General features: G+C 38.4%; 2 protein-coding genes and 1 long non-coding RNA gene across 5 annotated transcripts in view; 2 read left to right on the top strand and 1 right to left on the bottom strand.

Annotated features, from left to right (window-relative positions):
• Positions 1-7,880: 7,880 nt before the first annotated feature.
• LOC123257225 lies at positions 7,881-9,743 on the bottom strand. Its single transcript, XM_044715376.1, has 2 exons — positions 9,711-9,743; positions 7,881-9,660 (listed from the first exon to the last, which is right to left on the bottom strand). The coding sequence occupies exon 2, from the start codon at positions 9,553-9,555 to the stop codon at positions 8,359-8,361; it is 1,197 nt and encodes a 398-aa protein (XP_044571311.1). The 5' UTR covers positions 9,556-9,660; positions 9,711-9,743; the 3' UTR covers positions 7,881-8,358.
• A 106-nt stretch (positions 9,744-9,849) lies between these two features.
• LOC6496775 (mitogen-activated protein kinase ERK-A) overlaps positions 9,850-23,907 on the top strand; it is a 68,806-nt gene continuing 54,748 nt past the window's right edge. The window contains exons 1-2 of one of the 3 annotated variants that reach the window (XM_032455701.2): positions 9,850-9,995; positions 10,170-10,361. In XM_032455701.2, the coding sequence (XP_032311592.1) occupies positions 10,207-10,361 (155 nt within the window). In that variant the 5' untranslated portion in view covers positions 9,850-9,995; positions 10,170-10,206. The remainder of the gene's footprint in view (positions 9,996-10,169; positions 10,362-23,907) is intronic. The other 2 variants (XM_014904707.3, XR_006507233.1) reach the window with 2 other exon arrangements.
• Positions 10,368-10,838, top strand: LOC123257226. Its single transcript, XR_006507234.1, has 2 exons — positions 10,368-10,446; positions 10,629-10,838. It is a non-coding gene; the product is annotated as an uncharacterized LOC123257226 (long non-coding RNA).

Here is a 23,907-nt window from a genome sequence, read left to right as displayed (position 1 = left end):
ATTTTCAGCTTTGCAGCTGATAGAGCATAAGGGTATTGTTTTCTGTAGATGGCCTTATCATTTACGGTGGAATCTGCATATTTATTTTTGAATGCTTCTCTTTGATTATATTCTATATGTTATTGTCTATACATGTACAAAAGTTCCGACTAAGTTAACCTGGGTTCTTCAAGAGTCTGCTCGGGTTGAACAGGCGCTTGCTGTGATCAGGCAGAGGTTAAAGTATCGGCTAATTCCGTATCGGCAGGTCCTACTGGCGGTCCGTTTCATGGGAGCAACAATCGAAGTAGGTTGGTTTTAAGTGCAGTAACATCGGCAGGTCCTACTGCAAGTCCGTTTTACGAGAGCAACACACGATGCAGGTTAGGTAAGGAGGGTTCTACTTGTGGTTCGTTTGGTTGGTTAGGGAGGGTCCTTCTTTTGGTACGTTTCACGGGAGCATCACTCGAAGTAGGTTGGTTTTAAGTGCCATGACTGTATTCGCAATTGTCTTTTTTTTGGATAAGGTGATCTTTTATAAGATCAGATAATTATATATGTTGTGGCTTAACTATGGTTAGCTGGTAAGGTCACTGTTAACGAACGTACATGCTATGTACTAGTTCTGATTTCTGTTTCTGGCGCCATCTTTTAGAGCTGGGTTTTTAGGTCTTAGCATCAGGTGCCAACACAGGCAGCGGATCTTCCAGAAGATTAAACCATTTCAAGAATTGAATGAGCACGGGGAACAGGTAAAGTTGGACTGAGCAACATAGAATATGTGCTGCAAATCAAGTCACAGTGATAATAGACCATATGCAATCGTGGAGAGAAAAGGAAGCATAATGGAATCCCTATGGATGCCTAAGATGCCTAGAGTTGGTGTCAAACTTGGGACTAAATAAGAAAAGGAACGATCTATCTCCAGGTAGTCGCCAAGGTGCATTGCATATCAAGGCCAAACATACCGCATCCCTAGTATGCCCCTCCTGGATGCAGAAGCTTTATCTGGGCATAAACTTCTAAATAAAGTTTCACATTCTTCCGGAGCTGGTGGCTGGGCTGGAGAAGTTACAGACTTATTTTCACAGTAAAGGATAACTAAATGAACCACACATCCCAACCAACAAGCAACAGGTTCGCCTGGATAAAGGAAAGGAGGTTTTGTAATTATATGGCCAATAAAATTATAAAACCGCGCTATACGCTCTTAAGAATCTCAACCGTCCATGTTATCCATGACATACCCCACAGGACATATGCTCAATGAAGAGCAAATCAAAAACAACGTCCAGAAGTTGATCAAAAACTTTACAAGGGATTCATCTGATCGCCGCATAAAGGAGGGTTACTACGAAAAGCGACTACGCCAGATCTCCTACTTATTAAATTAAAAAAAATATAATGCCAAACTCCACGAATTAACCTTACGTCTTGAGGACGAATATTTTACAAAGATAGAACTCGTTATTAAATACGTAGTATTCCATATTTTCAGATATTTTTCGCAATAACTCCGGAAAACCGGTGAATATCTGAATCCCAAGGCACAGCCTAAGACTGTCGAACAAGTTCTAACAGAGGACCCAACAATCACCTCACTGAATCGAAGTCAAGAATAAAGGCACACTGAAGGAAAAGAAGTTTCGTTGTACACCAGGCCACATAAGAAAAATTTATGGAAAGGGAAAGGGACGGCAATCACGACCTCATTGATTGGGATCCAAACATTAAGAGAGATAGACATACTAGCGATAGATTCCATTTTGTTCAAACGGAATATTTCACTTTTTTTTAATGAAAAACCACAAGAAAAACAGGGAGCTACAGGGTATTTTTGATAACATTTAGCTTCTAACCATCGATAAGCCACAAAATATGTATGTAATTAAACATCCTATAAAATATCTGTTTCTCCCGTCAGAAGGAACTTTTATATATCACATAATACATTAATATGGAATATATAATGACAACAATTTATTTTCAAAGCTAAAGATTTAATTCATTTGATTTAAAAATGAAAAATCGATCGGCTAATTTTTTCGAAAATTCACATATGCAAATTACCTAGTAGTCCGAATGAAATCTATAAAATTATGTTAATTTTATAATATTACACTTGACAGAGATCCCTCCAACGATTCCATATTTTCAGTAAGTTTGCACAGCAAGTTCTGCTCGTTGCAAGAGACGCATCCAAACTGACCTGCGTAACACAGAGTTGTTTCTAATTTCATCATTTCTCCAAAGTCTATTGCCATCTCTGTTTCTTGCATTCAGTCCGCGCTCTCCGATCAGACCATGCTCAGCAGCAGAGTGTGTCCCTTTTTCCCTTTCAGCTGCTGTGCATTCTACAACTACTAGACAATGTGTCGCCACACCAAAGCTGTACGCACATGACGCACAACTACTAGACAATGTGTCGCCACACCAAAGCTGTACGCACATGTACTATGGACAAACTAACCATTCTACGACACGGCCTTCCTGACAACTCACACGTCCTCGTGTGTTTTGTTTTCAATACCACGAGACTCAATTTCTCTTTAAACTTTTCTTTATTCTTAAACAGATATTTTTTTTCTTTCTTTTTACTTCATGTATTGGACAAAAGCTTTCAAAAATAAAAATCACTTACATAAATATCAAATCTTCTGTATTCATTACATTTCTTCAATTAAACATAATCTTATTAATTCATTTTGTTATTCTTTAATAACATTATTCTCTTTTGTAAAATAAAACCTTTGTGCATTTCCTTTGGCACATTTTAACAATTTTGTAATTCCTTTTACACGTCTTACGATATAACATTAGTGTAGTTCCTTTAACACTTTGAAATAACTTTAGTGTAGTTCCTTTAACACTTTTAAACATTTGTGTAATTCCTTTAACACATTGAAATAACTTTAGTGTAGTTCCTTTAACACTTTTAAACATTTGTGTAATTCCTTTAACACAATGAAATAACTTTAGTGTAGTTCCTTTAACACTTTTTAACATTAAATTCTGTTCGGTATATCTCTATACATTAATTTATGCCACCCCTTTTTTTTTTTTTCTTTTTGAATCTCTTTCTTTATTGTCAGACGCTTTTTCCATCATGCCGTCTCTATCTTTGCGTATTAGCTGATTGTTCGGCAAAGCTCTTAAGAATTCATGGGAATATTTGTAAATTCGCTTACTTGCTAAGGACAGACATCTATCTCCATTTAATATTTTGACAATCTCAAACGATTTGCAAAAATGCCTACCACCTATGTATGTACCCTCGGCGTTAAGTTTTACAATGTTATTTATTCTTTTGTTTCCCCTTAAATTTATCCATGACGCTTTCCTCCACTAAGGAGCATTCAGCACCTGAATCAAAACAAAATGGAATAGACTCACCGGATGCCCTCATTATTCCAGTCGGTGGAGCTACTGTGCAGATATCTACCCGCTTCTCATACGTACGGCCTTTTGGACAAGCGGATGCAAAATGTCCTATTTCGTCACATTTAAAGCATTTGACACTTGACCAATCCTTCGGTCCAGTCATGTTGCTGCCGCTGTTGATTTTGCCTTTGCTCTGACCCTTTTCCAAGCGAGCACGGCATTCGGCGTATTTATGACCACCCTTTCCACAGTAATTGCATTCCGTCGGTGTCGGAGACTTGAACTTCTTGCGCTCCGAGCGTGTTGAATCGTCATCTATACTGCGCTTTTTGAAAGAGTGTGCGTGTAACTGTTGTTGTAGCTCATTGCGAGTTTTTACGTTGTTTGTAAAAACCAAGTGCGTCAACTTGTTATCTATTTGCGCCATGTGAGCCAGAGTCACAGATACCGCTATTTCTTCCAAATCCTTGGCTTTCCATTTTGACATAAGTAGCGTAACAATACGGCTACCGTATTCAGCGAAGCCCTCCTCCGGCTTTGGTCGACCATTCAGAACATTTAACAGCATGGCGGCAGAAGTCTCAATTCCAACAAAGCGTTGTATAAACAGCTCCTTGAACTGCGCCCAAGTGATGCCGGCAAAGCAAATTTGGGAAAGCCACTGTGATGCGCCGCCTTCTAGTGCCTTGCTTAGGGCGATCACCAGATTGCTACCCTCGAGCACGTTATCCGCAAAAATTAGGTCCACTGTTGAACACCAAGAGGAAGCATCTGCTCCAGCACTGTCAGGATTGAATTTTGGAAGAGCTACATATGACGCTTTTCCATCGGTTGGCGGTGCCCTTGGTGTCTGCATGTTTTTGATGATTTCCAGTAGGTTGCGGTTTTGCAGCTCCAACGCCAACAAATACGGATCGGTGGCACGATCAGTAGGCAAAGCAGATCCCACTTCTGATGACAGAGATCCCTCCAACGATTCCATATTTTCAGTAAGTTTGCACAGCAAGTTCTGCTCGTTGCAAGAGACGCATCCAAACTGACCTGCGTAACACAGAGTTGTTTCTAATTTCATCATTTCTCCAAAGTCTATTGCCATCTCTGTTTCTTGCATTCAGTCCGCGCTCTCCGATCAGACCATGCTCAGCAGCAGAGTGTGTCCCTTTTTCCCTTTCAGCTGCTGTGCATTCTACAACTACTAGACAATGTGTCGCCACACCAAAGCTGTACGCACATGACGCACAACTACTAGACAATGTGTCGCCACACCAAAGCTGTACGCACATGTACTATGGACAAACTAACCATTCTACGACACGGCCTTCCTGACAACTCACACGTCCTCGTGTGTTTTGTTTTCAATACCACGAGACTCAATTTCTCTTTAAACTTTTCTTTATTCTTAAACAGATATTTTTTTTCTTTCTTTTTACTTCATGTATTGGACAAAAGCTTTCAAAAATAAAAATCACTTACATAAATATCAAATCTTCTGTATTCATTACATTTCTTCAATTAAACATAATCTTATTAATTCATTTTGTTATTCTTTAATAACATTATTCTCTTTTGTAAAATAAAACCTTTGTGCATTTCCTTTGGCACATTTTAACAATTTTGTAATTCCTTTTACACGTCTTACGATATAACATTAGTGTAGTTCCTTTAACACTTTGAAATAACTTTAGTGTAGTTCCTTTAACACTTTTAAACATTTGTGTAATTCCTTTAACACATTGAAATAACTTTAGTGTAGTTCCTTTAACACTTTTAAACATTTGTGTAATTCCTTTAACACAATGAAATAACTTTAGTGTAGTTCCTTTAACACTTTTTAACATTAAATTCTGTTCGGTATATCTCTATACATTAATTTATGCCACCCCTTTTTTTTTTTTTCTTTTTGAATCTCTTTCTTTATTGTCAGACGCTTTTTCCATCATGCCGTCTCTATCTTTGCGTATTAGCTGATTGTTCGGCAAAGCTCTTAAGAATTCATGGGAATATTTGTAAATTCGCTTACTTGCTAAGGACAGACATCTATCTCCATTTAATATTTTGACAATCTCAAACGATTTGCAAAAATGCCTACCACCTATGTATGTACCCTCGGCGTTAAGTTTTACAATGTTATTTATTCTTTTGTTTCCCCTTAAATTTATCCATGACGCTTTCCTCCACTAAGGAGCATTCAGCACCTGAATCAAAACAAAATGGAATAGACTCACCGGATGCCCTCATTATTCCAGTCGGTGGAGCTACTGTGCAGATATCTACCCGCTTCTCATACGTACGGCCTTTTGGACAAGCGGATGCAAAATGTCCTATTTCGTCACATTTAAAGCATTTGACACTTGACCAATCCTTCGGTCCAGTCATGTTGCTGCCGCTGTTGATTTTGCCTTTGCTCTGACCCTTTTCCAAGCGAGCACGGCATTCGGCGTATTTATGACCACCCTTTCCACAGTAATTGCATTCCGTCGGTGTCGGAGACTTGAACTTCTTGCGCTCCGAGCGTGTTGAATCGTCATCTATACTGCGCTTTTTGAAAGAGTGTGCGTGTAACTGTTGTTGTAGCTCATTGCGAGTTTTTACGTTGTTTGTAAAAACCAAGTGCGTCAACTTGTTATCTATTTGCGCCATGTGAGCCAGAGTCACAGATACCGCTATTTCTTCCAAATCCTTGGCTTTCCATTTTGACATAAGTAGCGTAACAATACGGCTACCGTATTCAGCGAAGCCCTCCTCCGGCTTTGGTCGACCATTCAGAACATTTAACAGCATGGCGGCAGAAGTCTCAATTCCAACAAAGCGTTGTATAAACAGCTCCTTGAACTGCGCCCAAGTGATGCCGGCAAAGCAAATTTGGGAAAGCCACTGTGATGCGCCGCCTTCTAGTGCCTTGCTTAGGGCGATCACCAGATTGCTACCCTCGAGCACGTTATCCGCAAAAATTAGGTCCACTGTTGAACACCAAGAGGAAGCATCTGCTCCAGCACTGTCAGGATTGAATTTTGGAAGAGCTACATATGACGCTTTTCCATCGGTTGGCGGTGCCCTTGGTGTCTGCATGTTTTTGATGATTTCCAGTAGGTTGCGGTTTTGCAGCTCCAACGCCAACAAATACGGATCGGTGGCACGATCAGTAGGCAAAGCAGATCCCACTTCTGATGACAGAGATCCCTCCAACGATTCCATATTTTCAGTAAGTTTGCACAGCAAGTTCTGCTCGTTGCAAGAGACGCATCCAAACTGACCTGCGTAACACAGAGTTGTTTCTAATTTCATCATTTCTCCAAAGTCTATTGCCATCTCTGTTTCTTGCATTCAGTCCGCGCTCTCCGATCAGACCATGCTCAGCAGCAGAGTGTGTCCCTTTTTCCCTTTCAGCTGCTGTGCATTCTACAACTACTAGACAATGTGTCGCCACACCAAAGCTGTACGCACATGACGCACAACTACTAGACAATGTGTCGCCACACCAAAGCTGTACGCACATGTACTATGGACAAACTAACCATTCTACGACACGGCCTTCCTGACAACTCACACGTCCTCGTGTGTTTTGTTTTCAATACCACGAGACTCAATTTCTCTTTAAACTTTTCTTTATTCTTAAACAGATATTTTTTTTCTTTCTTTTTACTTCATGTATTGGACAAAAGCTTTCAAAAATAAAAATCACTTACATAAATATCAAATCTTCTGTATTCATTACATTTCTTCAATTAAACATAATCTTATTAATTCATTTTGTTATTCTTTAATAACATTATTCTCTTTTGTAAAATAAAACCTTTGTGCATTTCCTTTGGCACATTTTAACAATTTTGTAATTCCTTTTACACGTCTTACGATATAACATTAGTGTAGTTCCTTTAACACTTTGAAATAACTTTAGTGTAGTTCCTTTAACACTTTTAAACATTTGTGTAATTCCTTTAACACATTGAAATAACTTTAGTGTAGTTCCTTTAACACTTTTAAACATTTGTGTAATTCCTTTAACACAATGAAATAACTTTAGTGTAGTTCCTTTAACACTTTTTAACATTAAATTCTGTTCGGTATATCTCTATACCAGTGGTGGGCAAACTCTCATTTCCCATAACTCGCGAGCATAGGGCCAAAAATTCTGCTGCAGCGCTGCCGGCACACGCACAGTATGAGCGAGCTCGCTCCTCTCCGAAGCACTCTCATTAGCTTTCGTGAGAGGGCCAAAGTTGGCATTTTTCTCTCATTTCATTTCATTTGAGCGCCAAAAATATTCTGTTCTACCAATGAAAATGAATTTATTCGATGATCGGACCTCACTGGAGCACGACCATTGCGACAAAAAAATCACTGAGAAAAATGTTTCTTGAAATTTGGGAAGAAAAATTTTTCTTTATAGAAAATATGGATGGGGAAGCGCAATGCTTAATTTGTTTAAGAATATTATCTAGGAAAGCTTTATTTAATATTGAAAGGCACTATAATAGTGCGCATTCGAATTATTGTCAAGATTCAGGCGAAATTCGAAATTCGAATTTTATTATTATAATTGTGTAAATTCATTATACAAGTCTGAAAAATACAAAAAGTACCTTATTTTGTGCAATATTTACAAAATTACCGATGAACGAATTAGTACACAAAGTTTTTCGCTCAGTGAATGGGTTGCTCTCTTTGTTTTTCGCTGCTTACGCACACAATCAAATGTTATAAATGTGTGCGTTTTGCCCACCACTGCTCTATACATTAATTTATGCCACCCCTTTTTTTTTTTTTCTTTTTGAATCTCTTTCTTTATTGTCAGACGCTTTTTCCATCATGCCGTCTCTATCTTTGCGTATTAGCTGATTGTTCGGCAAAGCTCTTAAGAATTCATGGGAATATTTGTAAATTCGCTTACTTGCTAAGGACAGACATCTATCTCCATTTAATATTTTGACAATCTCAAACGATTTGCAAAAATGCCTACCACCTATGTATGTACCCTCGGCGTTAAGTTTTACAATGTTATTTATTCTTTTGTTTCCCCTTAAATTTATCCATGACGCTTTCCTCCACTAAGGAGCATTCAGCACCTGAATCAAAACAAAATGGAATAGACTCACCGGATGCCCTCATTATTCCAGTCGGTGGAGCTACTGTGCAGATATCTACCCGCTTCTCATACGTACGGCCTTTTGGACAAGCGGATGCAAAATGTCCTATTTCGTCACATTTAAAGCATTTGACACTTGACCAATCCTTCGGTCCAGTCATGTTGCTGCCGCTGTTGATTTTGCCTTTGCTCTGACCCTTTTCCAAGCGAGCACGGCATTCGGCGTATTTATGACCACCCTTTCCACAGTAATTGCATTCCGTCGGTGTCGGAGACTTGAACTTCTTGCGCTCCGAGCGTGTTGAATCGTCATCTATACTGCGCTTTTTGAAAGAGTGTGCGTGTAACTGTTGTTGTAGCTCATTGCGAGTTTTTACGTTGTTTGTAAAAACCAAGTGCGTCAACTTGTTATCTATTTGCGCCATGTGAGCCAGAGTCACAGATACCGCTATTTCTTCCAAATCCTTGGCTTTCCATTTTGACATAAGTAGCGTAACAATACGGCTACCGTATTCAGCGAAGCCCTCCTCCGGCTTTGGTCGACCATTCAGAACATTTAACAGCATGGCGGCAGAAGTCTCAATTCCAACAAAGCGTTGTATAAACAGCTCCTTGAACTGCGCCCAAGTGATGCCGGCAAAGCAAATTTGGGAAAGCCACTGTGATGCGCCGCCTTCTAGTGCCTTGCTTAGGGCGATCACCAGATTGCTACCCTCGAGCACGTTATCCGCAAAAATTAGGTCCACTGTTGAACACCAAGAGGAAGCATCTGCTCCAGCACTGTCAGGATTGAATTTTGGAAGAGCTACATATGACGCTTTTCCATCGGTTGGCGGTGCCCTTGGTGTCTGCATGTTTTTGATGATTTCCAGTAGGTTGCGGTTTTGCAGCTCCAACGCCAACAAATACGGATCGGTGGCACGATCAGTAGGCAAAGCAGATCCCACTTCTGATGACAGAGATCCCTCCAACGATTCCATATTTTCAGTAAGTTTGCACAGCAAGTTCTGCTCGTTGCAAGAGACGCATCCAAACTGACCTGCGTAACACAGAGTTGTTTCTAATTTCATCATTTCTCCAAAGTCTATTGCCATCTCTGTTTCTTGCATTCAGTCCGCGCTCTCCGATCAGACCATGCTCAGCAGCAGAGTGTGTCCCTTTTTCCCTTTCAGCTGCTGTGCATTCTACAACTACTAGACAATGTGTCGCCACACCAAAGCTGTACGCACATGACGCACAACTACTAGACAATGTGTCGCCACACCAAAGCTGTACGCACATGTACTATGGACAAACTAACCATTCTACGACACACTTATTATTAATTTTATTAAAATCATAATAACGTTACATATGTATGTATGCAGATTAGGGACCTTAACATTATTTCGATAATATTTTCGACGCTACCTTGTCTAACAATAAAATAAATATCGATACTATCTGAATACATATTAATTTTACCTGCAGTTAATAAAAATTGTATGTTAATACAACATATAATATATCTAATTGTCATATTTGTATACAACTGTCACTTAAAAGAAAGGTCCGTGATAAACTTATTAGTTTGTAAAAATTTCCAATTCAGGGTGACATTTATGTATCATTAAAATGTATACATATGTATATTTTTTTAAAGGGTGTAGTTTCTACGCCTTTTTTAATATAAATATATACATATGTATGCATTTTCAAACACCTAATGAAATATTAATGACAGATTGAATATTTTTGCCACGAAACACTCAATATAAAAAATGGCCGAATCAACGACTGGTACAAGCATTGAAGGTGCTGCTGCTCCGGAAGCTTCACATTCTAATGCTGAAGTTATTAGAGGGCAGATTTTTGAAGTGGCGCCGAGATATACTAAATTAGCATATATAGGTGAAGGAGCTTACGGCATGGTTGTGTGAGTATTATTCCTACATAAGTAGTTACATATGTAAATATATACGTATATGTACGTATGTATACATAGTCCTACGTACATTTAAGTAAAATATAAACTTCCTTAAAAATTAAAATAGTGTTGATTAATAGATTAAGCCGAAACTCAAATCTTTCAAAAGAAAGCTGCTGTTTTAGACGATTTTTAATTCAAGAGCACACTGAACACTTTACATATATGTTTGTATATGTACATATTTATCATACATAATATGTTTGTATCCTTCAGTACCAAATTTCCTGGCCGAGCTTTTCCTGGGGTAAAAAATATTTTACTTCGATAAGAAACACCAAATCAATGAGATCGAACAAACGAAAATCGAATCGAAGCAGAGGAAGAACTTCTGCCGATCCTCTGCTGCTGTGAATGTTGGACCGTGCATAATTATTTTTGCTTTCGGCTATTTCGAAGACACACTTACAATGAAAAGGGATCGGAGATAAGAGTACAAGTGTAAGACGGTGAAAAAATTGGGAAGTGTCTCATAAAATACTCTTTAAATATTGTGGATGATATTTTCCAATCCATTTATAAGTAAGATTATACTAAACAAAATATTTAAGTTTATAAGTGAAATTATGTTTCATACATATTCGTATACATGAGCTATGGAAATTCTCACAAGGATCACCTATTTATATCCGATTAAGTTATTTATCCAATCCGATAAAGAACTTAAAAAAAAAATGTATGGCATTTTCGATCAATCAATTATATGGCAGCTATAGCATATAGTCGACCGAACCCGGCCGTTCCGACTTAAATACTGCCTGTAAAAAAAAGAAGGATGTGTGAAAAGTTTCAAGTCGATAGCTTTTAAACTAAGAGACAAGTTTGCGTAGAAACAAACAGACGGACAGACGGACATGCTTATATCAACTCAGGAGGTGATCCTGATGAAGAATATATATACTTTATAGGGTCGGAGATGTCTCCTTCCCTGCGTTGCACACCTTTGACCAAAATTATAATATCCTCTGCAATGGAATAGATAGTAGAATAATAAATTGTCATGCTACGTAAAAACTCCATAAGCTGTTAGTAATTACATAAAAAAATTAGCACCGTAAGCTGAGAACCTCTGCTATTCTTTCTTGCTATTTTTTCCATTAAAAGATCTAACTTGTATCTTTTTACCATATATTTGGCATACATTCAACTACTTATGTAAATTTTTTGCTAAAGGGAATATAATTAAATTTAAGAAAGTTCATAGGGTAGAAGAAAAATAACCCCTCCTGGCTATAATTTTTCAGCCAAACTATGGAAGTTTTTCAATTATTTTAGTTTCGGCAATCATTTTCTGATCGGCAAGATAAAAAACAGTTGTTGCTAAAAACCCCTCTTGAAAATGGAAAAGCGACTTTCCGGGCGATGAAATGCAAACCTTCCGAGCGCACAAGTTCTATAAATTCTATACCATAAATTCTATTTATGAAAAATAAAATTTTTCAAATCATATTTTTTTCTAACACCAGTAAATAAGAACAATTTTCAAATTTAAATCAATTTATGGTGTTGCTGAACGGATTTTATTAAAGATAAAAATAATAAATTTTTTCGCGCGGCTCCCACTGCATACGTACAGCCCACCTCCCGACCGAGGGAAACTGCCGCATAATGTTCGGCTCGAATCGCGGGTATAGCTTAGAGCTGGAAAAACATCGATGTTGGCCGCAATCGATGTTGTCGATGTTTTGGAATGAAAACATCAATTATAATCGATTATCGAAAAAAACGAATATTTTTTGTCGTTTAAATTTAACTTATTTAATTGAGATTATAAAGGAAAATAACAACATGTTAACAATTTTTGGTTTAAGAGAGCTCCTGCGCTCACTAATGACTTGGCCAGCTTTGCTGAAGATCCTCTCGGACGCCGTGGAAGATGCTGGAACGCAAAAGTATTGCTTTGCAATGCTTTTCAAAGCTTCCATGGAATCTGGGCATTTGTTGATCTGCTTACATTTGAAAATTTGTTATCTGCTTACCACGCTTTCTGTTTCTCGGTTACAAGTGACGATAATCGATGTTTCCAGAAAACCATCGATGTTTAAAATATTTTTGGCAACATCGATAAAATCGATGTTTTTTCCACCTATAGTATAGATCCGAGAAAGTTTAAGCGAAGAGAAGGACTAAGATATCACAAAGAAGAGTGGTGCACAGATAAAGCGTTTAGTATAAATATGTACATATATCGAACTACAATGGGTGAGGATTAGAGGACGAAAGTTTCTAGTCCTCCTACTTGGAATGAAACAATTTAAGCGTATTAGTAAATGCTGGATGTCTACATTTCCATAAATAAGATTATTTAGAAACATGACACCCAGTAGGTCATGTAGGACGACAATAACCGGATTGGAGTCGTCTGAAACTCCACGGTATCTGCCCCGTTGTCTGCGTCGCTGTAATTATGGAGCAAAAATATGCTAAAATGCTTTTAAGCTAAAATTTAGGCTCTAATTTTACCTTCAGAGGTAACTACTAATAGCTTGTACTTCGTGGTCGCTAGTCCAGAAACCTTTTCACCTGCTATCCATGGTTCCTGAACTAAGACTATATCGGCTCCATCCTCAGTCAAATGGAGCAGCTGAGACTGCCATACAATGGTGGTGGTTTATCTGCAGAATCCGTAAGGACATCTGACAGCTTCCCATCTGTTACTCTTATGTCGGCGTCTGAGAGGTCTTTGTCGGTGACCCGACTCGTAGCCATCCTGCGAAGCAGAAACCTCTAACTCTGAGGCCAGTTCCTCTTGAGAAGTGGCTGTGTTTGCTTCATCATTCGAGTCCGACTTACAAACCTTTATGGTGACGGAACTAAAGCCGAAGTTTAGCTCCCCAAGAGCAGCCTCTATGGGAGCTATACTTTAATTGTTGATGATTAAGATTGCCTGATTGCCCCCTTTGCAGACAGGAGAGGGGTTCCCTGGTTCCTTGGCCAGAAGTTCGAAGTATTTTACTGCTAGGGGTGCATCCACCCATTTCCACTTATACCTTGGGACTTTGCCGTCAGAGTTACATCTGTGGATAACCCCAAACAGGATGCGGCTTTTCGGAATTTCTGCGGTGGCTACGCAGAATCTGCCCTGCGGCATATGTTAATCTGGTGTGGCCAAGTTTGCTATCCGCCTCAGATTCGCTACCTTAAGGGGGCAGGATGGTTTCAGAGGCTGAAAAAAAAACATTTTTGCGAATTTTATTTTCATTTCTGAGTGAATATAATTATTCAATTAATTTACACGATACATGGCTATATTTGGAGAGTATCTAGGAATTTTTTTGTTAAGAAATAATTATTATTTATCCCGTGACGGGTAGTCGGCCGAAGTCACTTCAAACAGTTGTTATCTTACGGTGCGTTAAGTCTGTAAAGTCGGAGGTAACATTTTTACATTAAAAATCAGCCCATTATTGTCCGTAAAAATGGCAGAAAAAAATTTAAAAAAAAAAGCGTTGGTTCATCCGCAAGTATTTATTGTATAAAATATGTGTAAACAAATTTTATTTAGATCCGAGCATTACTTTTTGAGTTACGTTACGCACTGTCTTGAAAAAGTTGTTTTGAGAAAAACGCGTCTAAAGTTTTAAAAGCTATTGAAAGTATATGGAGAGAAAGAAACTGGAAAATCGGTGTCTCAGCGAGCTTTAGTCCGATCGACGACATGACATTTGGAGATGACGCCATTGTAGGGTTAGTGGGTAGCTTACCGCTACCCATCCCTAGTTTGAGGCGGTGTCCACCCCAGACCATGCCTAGTTTGCTCGCCATCTGGGGGCCCCAAAAAAGACGGACACCCCTGGCGGTGACGAACCGCACCATTTCTGTTTTTGGCCAGACTCACTCGTCACTGCCAGTGTTGTGGGATTTTTGGGAGATCCCGAATCGTTGATTTTGTTTTTGTTATCTTTGTTTAAATTCTCCATAGTTTGGTCCCACTAGCTGCGGAGAAAGGACGGTCCACCCGGGTAAGGCTTCTTAGAGAAGGGGTCGCCAGGTACCCTGAACCCTTCGTTTGAGACTGGGCAGAGTTTATTTACCGGGTCCCCAGTCTGGCTGACTCTTGCACGAGTCGAGTGACATCTTAGTCCGGTGGGCAGGCACTGTAGTGTAGGAGAGGCACTGTAATGTAGGAAGTGTGTGAGGCTACTTCTTAGATGCGGCAACACAAGCGCATCGTCGGCCCCGCTTACGGTGCGGATACCCGCTATCTAACCGGGGCTGTTTATTTGCGAGGAGTGCCCCAAGGAGAGTCCTTCTATCCTTCGCTTTATTCACAGCTAACCTTACTGTAAAGATAGTTTGCTATCCGCAACATGCGACCCGTTCGGTAGCCATTTCGGATCTAAGTTAGGCATCCTAGGAGTCATTTCACATTTCACGTTTTTTTGGAAAATTTATTGTAGTTTATTCGATATGTCTTCATGTTTTGAGATACATTGGGGAAAATTTGAAAATTTCGGTTTGGAAAAAATGCGTTTAAATATTGACGACTGCATATGCAGCGCACGAGAATCTCTTATAACTGCTGTCTCTTTAAAACGACTTAGTAATTTCAAAAATTACTTTATTACCATGTTGTAAACATGTTAACAAAGCAATTTGTGAAAAAAAAAACAAGAAAGAAAAGCTAACTTCGGGCGGAGCCGTAGTTGATATACCCTTACAGTTAGGTAGCAGCTTATATAAATATAATCGTAGAAAGTCCCATCCATCTAGCTTAAAACAACACAGTTATGCTAATTCCGATCGTTCAGTTACATTTGCAGCTATAGGATAAAGTCGGCCGATCCTGGTCGTTCCGATTTACAGCTGTGTTCATTGAAATAGCAGTGCCTACAACCTGCACGTTCAAGAATGGAAAATACTATTATAAACACAAATTTGACACAAAATTTATCTATAACAGCTTAATGTATTTATTTTTAAGTAAATCAAAATTTTTTCCAAGCTACATACTTAAATATTTAAAAAAATATGGCTAATAACAAAAAAATAAGTATACATTATGATGATCATTGAAATAGCAGTGTTAAATTAAAAATAAAACAAAATTCTCAATAGCTTATAAATAACTTAATTATATTAAAGAAAATATTTATTAGTTCCTAATATTTGGTTGTAAACCCCTTATTAGCTATTACAGCCTCACACCCACGTGGCATTGAGTCCACCAGATCCTGGCACCGTTTAAGGGGAATCTGGCCCCATGCCTCCTGCACAACTTTCCAAAGCTGCGGTTTAGAAGTCGGAGATTTCTTGGACACATACCGCTTGATGTCCCCCCATAAATTTTCTATGGGATTTAAGTCTGGAGATTGTGCTGGCCAAGGCATTACGTCAATCTTTTCTTTATTGAACCACTCCTTGGCCAATTTGCTGGTGTGCTTTGGATCATTATCCTGTTGGAATGTCCATTTTAATGGAATCTCTTCCTCAGCAAACGGCAGCATAACTTTTTTTAGTATATCTACGTATACTCGTTGATCCATGATTCCCTCTATCATGTGTATGGGACCTACGCCACTATAAGAAAAACATGCCCAAACCAAGATTTTTAGGCCCCCGTGCTTCACGGTTTTAAGCGTATGGTTTGGGTGGTATTCAGTGTTTGGGGCTCGACGAACATACTCTCTAGAGCCTTTTCCTCCAAAAAGCACAAGTTTTGACTCGTCTGTCCACAGGATATTACGCCATTTCGATACTGGCCAGTTCAAGTGGCTTTTGGCAAACTCCAACCTTGCTTTTATATGTCTTTTACCAAGCAATGGAACCTTTCTAGGACTTCGTGCACTCAAATTTTGGTCTAAGAGTCGTCGGCGAATAGTCACATCACTGATCTCCAAGCTCAGGTCCGCTTTTATGTCCCTAGAGGATGCGAAAGGATTCGCTTTGCTGAAGCGCACTATACGGTGGTCCTCTATGATTGTTGTTTTGCGTTTCGCACCGCGTTTTTCTGGCTTGGAATCATGATTTATGGCATTCGAAACCATCTTGGCTGAACATTTTAAAATGTTTTGAATTTCCTTGTAAGTTTTACCCTCCTTTCGTAGCCAAACAATCTTTTCCCTTTCTTCCTTAGAGCAGTGAGGTCCCCTACCCACTAAAATTAAAATTTTTTCAAATTTATAATGTATTGCCATAAAAATTACAATAATGAACTTAATTAAACTCACTTTTTACAAAATTACAAAATATTTTGTAACTTTTCTGGAAACAAAATCAAAAACTGCTATTTCAGTGAACAGCCAAAAAGTTGTGCACATGGCCAAAATTATCGATAAAACACAAAAATGGAGATAATCTGGCGGGATTTTTTTTCTTTTCTTATGTCTATATTCCATTCTACTAAAAGAAAGTTCAAGTCATCAACTATCAAAAGGGAATATGGCAAAAAAGAGCTTTATAGTGCTGCTCCTGTCGCACTGCTATTTCTATGAACACAGCTGTATATACTGTCTGCAAACAAAAGAAGGATGTTTGCGAAATTTCAAGTCGATAGCTTTTAGACTAAGAGACTAGTTTGCGAAGAAACAGGCAGACGATCAGACAAACAGACGGACATGCTTATATCAACTTAGAAGGTGATCCTGGAGGTGATCAGGAGGTGATGATGGAAGGAAAAAAATCATCTCGGCCGCGTCCACTTGTCATTCCGTGGGTTATACTGAGCAAAAAAGCTCACTTTGCAGTATGGTCCATATATATCTAGGGTGAAAATCGAGCTTGCGAGTTTTCGCTTGAAGTTTTCTTTTTGCACTTTAATATTTTTTAGAAAATAGTATTTTTAGTCATACTTATATTTCGTAAACTGACTGAAAATTTCGTTATATTGTTACAAAGTTGTAGCATTTGATACGTCCTACGCACGTCCTTAGCGCAAGTCAAAAAATTTATTATCATGGTGAAAATGACAAAAATGTCGAGAAAAACGTACCTTTTTTGAGATTGGAAAGTGGAAAACTTCAGCCACAAATTACACAGGCCGACAATTTCCAAATTTTTTTTTCCTCCACGAATAATTTTACTTGCTCCATAACCTTTAGGCTCCCCTGAACCAAAGTCCAGAACAAACATAGGTTTTATCACCCACAGTTTCCGCTGTACACCTAATAGAAGAAATTTATCAAATTTTACCATATATTAAATTATGTATGCCGTGTAATGGCGATGACCATCATTGTTTCTAGTACAGATTAAAAACACCTGTTTGAAATTGCGATGACCATCATTGTTTCTGGTACAGATTAAAAACACCTGTTTAATTGAAGAAAATATTGTTTAACTAACTATAATAAATTCAATAAAATTCGAGTATTTCGAGTTTTCCCTTAAATCCAAAATTAAAACATGGTATGATCAACTGATTTCAATAAGAAAATAAAAATCTTCCATAGAAAAATGTTTGGGGAAAAATCATAGAAGACCAAAAATTAATGTAAAAAATCTGAGATTTCGACTTTGGATGAGTATTCCATTTACTGCTAGATACCATTTTTGAATTTTAGTTGGTACACGTACATTTCAAAAACAAGAAAGAAAAGCTAACTTCGGGCGGAGCCGAAGTTTATATACCCTTGCAGTTGAGTCGCAGTCCGCTAGGTGGCGCCACGCATATTATATTATTAGATACATAGCAGATCGTATATAGTTATGAAATTTGGCTTATGAAATTTGGCATCTTGAATTAAATTGCCCAAAGAGGAATCCATTGAAACTGCCATGCTTTTAACATGAAAAACAATCAAGATATGGCATTTCCGATCTATCAGTTATATGGTAGCTATAGGATTCTTATCAAATTTGGCAGATCGTATAAATTTGCCCAAATTAGAATGCATAGAAAGTCCCATCCTTCTAACTTGGAAAAAACGTAGTTATGGCACTTCCGATCAATCAGTTATATGGCAACTATAGGATACAATCGACCGATCCGACTTATATACTGCCTGCAAAGGAAAGAAGGACGTATGCAAAGTTTCAACTCGATAGCTTTAAAACTGAGAGACTAGTTTGCGTAGAAACAGACAGACGGACAGACGGACATGCTTATATCGACTCAGAAGGTGATCCTGATCAAGAATATATATACTTTATAGGGTCGGAGATGTCTCCTTCACTGCGTTGCACACTTTTGACCAAAATTAAAATACCCTCTTCAAGGGTATAATGATATTTTCTAAAAACAATGACGGCCTACAATTCAATTAATGGTAAAATTTTATCAATTTCTTCTCTTAGGTGTACCGCGGGATCTGTCGGTGATAGAACCTATATTTGTTCTGGACTTTGGTTTAGGGGGCGTAAAGGTTATGGAGCAGGTGAAATTATGCGTGGAGATTTTTTGCTGTTGGCCTGTGTTATTAATAAAAATTTTAATTTCAAAGACTTTCTTTGAAATCTCTTTGAGTTTCCATACGGGGCAATTTCTTTCGGTCTTCAGATACAGATGCCATTATACCTTCACGATTATTGTCGATTGAGCGCTTAGCAACACTAATAGTTGGATTCATATCCGCTCCGTACCTTGAATATGGCAACTTGTTACGAATGTGGGACCAATATGGGACTTGGGCCAGCATCAATTACTGTAATTATCTGCTTGCTCATCATCAGCAGTTCTATCTTCTTTGATTCTCCCAGATTTCCATGCTCTTTGTAGCGCATGCACTTTGGGAGCTTTGGTAGATCTGCGCCCAAGTTCTTAGTTATTTACTTGTATATTCGGCATTAATTTAAGCGTATGAATATTTTATGGTTAAATTGAACTTCTAATGAATATTGGAAATTTGAACTGCAACTGGTTTATTTATTCGGCCGTTATTAAAAACTATTAGTAGTATAACTGCAAGGTATTAATGGATTTGGTAATGGAGGATCTTCATCATCTGTATCTTCAAGGTATTGCTGTAAATATTCATACGGAATTTTCTGATATATGGAGGTTCAGATAACAAGGTATAATTTGTTATCTGAACGTTTCTGTATCTGAATTGTTCTGTATTACAGGATTTATTATGCCACGTAAATTATTTGTTAAATATTGCGTCCATTGGATAAATTTTCCAACCATATACAGCCGAGCTAGAGTATTTCACGTTGAAATATATGAGAACGTACATTTACATGATGTATTTTCCCAAAACTCCAAAATTTTCTGATGGCTCTTTTGTATATACATACGGATCAATCTACTAGCTTTTGTTGTCCATTTCGAATTTTCTACCGGTCTAGGTTTGATGTTTACAAGACTAATTGAGAAACTACCATTTAAAATAGATTCAGCCATTTTGTATAGATATTTCATGTCCGTGGAAAGCTTTTTCGACACGAAAAGAGAGAGACAGAATAGTGAACAAAAGGCAGAGGAATCGAGTGACGTCATGGGTGTTTCTGAGGAAAGTAAACTTTTTCCGACCAGATTTTCCGGTGGCTGCTTGACCCAACTCAACGCAAAATAAAAAATTACCAGGTCAGGACATCCAGATCTAGGGGTTCTCAGAGAGAGAGCTTCGAACTATAAGAAATATTATAAACAAGCGTCTGCAACTCGTCGGCCTTTAGTACAGCTTCCCACAAGGACGGCATTCGTCGTGAAACAGATGAAAACTCTGATGTAACATTTTATAGGGGGGCAGCAAAAATCAATACCGGTTACATCGAAGACCTGATAACTTTACACTGTCTCCTTCGCAAGATCGCCCATTACTTGAGCACAGTTCTTCTCCCAATCGGCCAATACTGAGAACGTATCATTGCCAATAACGATCGAGGTCCAGCGTGCAGGTTCTGCTCATAAAAGCTAACGATTATGTTTCGCGTTACCGGATGGCAAAATTACTGAGTGACGACCATTGGTAACTGATTCAAAAAGAGGGACAACGAAGTCAACGTGTTGGAGGAGGCAACCATTCCCTTTGTCGCAACGTTCTTATTTCATCACACAAATAAGCGCGATGAACAGCCCACAAAAGCATGCTAGTCACTGCCTTGAGATCATGAACGGTAATTCCAATATGTCGGACCCGTCTGTCAAACTTATATCCTGTGTCTTTAGAAGATAGGGCGACCCCTTAAGACTTCATCCACCCTAAGATTCGTCGGGGTGCTGTCATTTTTTAGCACACAGTGATGAGGCTGAAAAAATTTGTTATCTCGATGCAACTCCGGCGGAACCCGGAACATATGATCTAGGTTAAGATACTCTTTTATAAAGGTCGAATACTGAGCTGTTGAGACAGTTTCCTTTTCAACGACTGGAAACGGCGTAGAGCCAGTGAGTACGAGTCGCCCAGTACACCGAAGCTATGTTTAATTGGCTACCTGACTGTGTAGGCACCACCTTCTAACCGCACCAAGTTCTTAGCAAAGTAACTCTGAATCCAGTTCTTCCTTTGACGCCGTCACAATCGGATCGGTGCAGGTTTCCACTTCCCTGAACTGTCGAATAAGTTGATCGAGCCGCTCATCTAAAGGGCATTGGGGGCTGACCAGTCGCGACCACTCAGCTGCCATTAGGACTTTACCATTATCACGGCCTTATAACGTCAAAATTGGGCTGAAGGTCAGTGATGTTGGATGCTACGATCGTAGTTAATTGCGCCGAGTAGTCCGAGCATGGGAATTGCAAGCAGACTTGCACAGAAAACACATCTGTATATGGGCGTCACCTATACCGGCTACAGACAACCTTAAGACTTAATTTTGTAATCTTAATCTAAAATGTACCTGCGAGCCAGAATCGAGCAGCGCTTTGCAGGGCAGTAGAACTCCAGAGCGGTGCCGGATTGGAATATTACCAGTGACTGGAAGCCCCACATCCCCAAAACTATTCTTGGCGACGAAAGAATTGAGGGCAGCGAAGTGGTTGGGCTCGTATGGAGCCGCGGCCAAAAATATTTCTAGTAGTGATATCGCTATGAAATTTTGTCCAAAAATCTATAAAAATATTCTAAACACACTGTAAAAAAAATCGTATCGTATAGCTTCCATACAAACGGATGGAGCGACTTTTCATAAAATTTTTTTTTTTTCCAATAATAAATTAAATATTTAACATTTTAATAAAAACGTTATTATTAAATTGGTTAACTTGTCATCCCAGAAATTTTACGTAACTAGGCATTAAGTTAAAAGATATTATACTAATAAAAAACTACGAATAAGCAAATATTGATGTTTACTCATATTTGTATCAAGAAAGAGTGATAAGACTTCAACAAAATTAAATTCTGTAAATTCTGTATAGATAAATTGCATGAGCGTAATATAGTAATATAGCAATAGATTCTTCGGTTTTTGACAGATCATACATTAAAAACATATAAACGCGAGAATATACACTTATAAGAAGAACCTATTAAAGTTTAAAGCAATGGAATAAACAAAAATTAAATCAAAACTATTAATAAATGAAAAATTATTAATAAAAACAAACTCAAAAGACGAAGACAAAGCAACAGAACAACAATCACACGAGCATAACAAATTTTTGTAGTGCAAAACTGACCCTCAAAAAGTTGAGAGGGTGTTAGAATTTTCACGATTTTAAGCACATTTGCAAATTTCTGCAAAAAAAATTTACACATTTATTACCTTAAGAGCCAGGCAAACACATTGGTTACACTTAATTGTGGATTTTTGTGTATATTTTATTTATTAAAATAAAATATATTTTTTTGTTTAATTATAAATTTTATTGAAAAATAATGTAACTTAAAAGAAATGGGTGTTGTCCCACCATTTTTTTTCGCTGGATAACTTCTGAAATAATACTTTCCAGCTATTGTTCTTGGTCTTCGTTTTCCAACGCCATATTCCACGAATGTCCGATTAAGTCATTATAATCCTTCATCCTCTACCTCAGCCGTGCTGTCCAATTCACAAGATAATAATTGAATTATGTACCTCTGTTGGGAGATTTTGCCTTGGAGAGGCAAACCTCTGTTGAAGAAGTTACGACCTAAAAAGTTTAATTTCAGAGAAATGGTATTTTAACTGAGTATAAGAAGAATACAATTCTCTACGACATGTAACAAATTCTAGAGGTGCAAAGTGCTGCAATCACTTTGTTGCTCTATTTAAAAATTACATTTCACTACCGAATTTTTGTTTTTTTATGTTACAACTTACACAAGATTTTATGGACATTACAATTAATTTACACAGTTAACGCTCACAAACACATATTACAAACCACGATTGTTGGACTCCATTTCAAAAACAGTACTTAATTTTTTTTTTTTGTTAAGCTTTTTCCACTTTGAACCAGAAAGAAAATTTTTTGCTTTTGCAACTCGCTTTTTTATTAGGAGAAACAGCTGACTTCAACAGCTGACCTATAACGTTTATATATTCATGAAACAGTAATGACTGGTCATTTCCAAATCCAGACGCATAACTTCGCCAAAAAGCTCCTAAGGCGATAAGCTTAAAAACCCTTGGCAGGAGTTTACTATGTGGGATAGCCATCACAGATCCAGTAGCGTAGATAGGGGGGGGATCAGGGGGATCAATCCCCCCCTTGGGTCTGAGAATTATAAGATGATATAATCTCAAAATTGAAAAAGAAACACATTTTTACGCGATGACTGTGCAGTGCAGCATTATTATTATTATTATCGCAGATTGCGGATTATTATCGCAGTGTAAAATAAAACTTACATAAAAACAGGATATTATTCTGAGTCATATCCCCCCCCCCATATCAAAAAGCTATCTACGCCACTGCACAGATCATGCATGCGGAAGAGTTTGTAATCACAAATGCAGAGTTACCAGGATGAAAGAGTCTATTCAGTTCTACCGCAAGGTCATATGCACAAACCGGTATCGTCGGTAAATCCATGCTCTCCAAAGTCCGGCACCTCTGCTCAAGGAAACTAGCGATGGACTCCCACTTTGGAATGGAATCTAAGGAATCCGAGTCAGCTTGCATTTCCTTCCACTTAGACTGCGTGGCATCATCAACCTTCTGAAACAGCACTTGGATTATGATGCAGCTAGCAATCTGCTTCGTTGTGCCCATGGTTGTCAGGGCTGGCATATGCGAATTAAATTTATCCGAAAGCTCGCGAAGCCTCTTCGCCGATGCTGATTCTTCGGTCCTCAGATGCAGTATCTCATCAACATGAGCTTGAAAAATAAGCCGGCGATTACTGAACGTTTTGTTAAGCAACTTCAAGGCGACTTTGGCTCAAAGAGAGATTCCTTTCAAGAGATGCAGAATCAAAAAACGGATTGATTTTCGCAACAAAAAATTTATTTTAGTTAGTTTATTTACTGATGGTTCACGACCCATTGTGAAACTGTTATATATCGGGGTATATAATGTATGTGTGTTCCGCCTGGCGCCTGGCAGGATATGCGGTAATGGTGCCTGGCAGCCGGTTAGATACCAACCCGAAAATGCTTTACTAAATTCAGTGTAAATTACATCTGTTTTTAGTCCGTTCTGGAACCTATCCGTGGCAAAAGGTCTAATAAGTTGGTAGTGGTGGAG

The sequence above is a fragment of the Drosophila ananassae genome, chromosome 3L, assembly GCF_017639315.1.
Source record: "Drosophila ananassae strain 14024-0371.13 chromosome 3L, ASM1763931v2, whole genome shotgun sequence".
NCBI classification, from domain to species: domain Eukaryota; kingdom Metazoa; phylum Arthropoda; class Insecta; order Diptera; family Drosophilidae; genus Drosophila; species Drosophila ananassae.
Note: the sequence above shows the minus strand (reverse complement) of the source record. Positions and strands in the feature narration are given on the sequence as shown.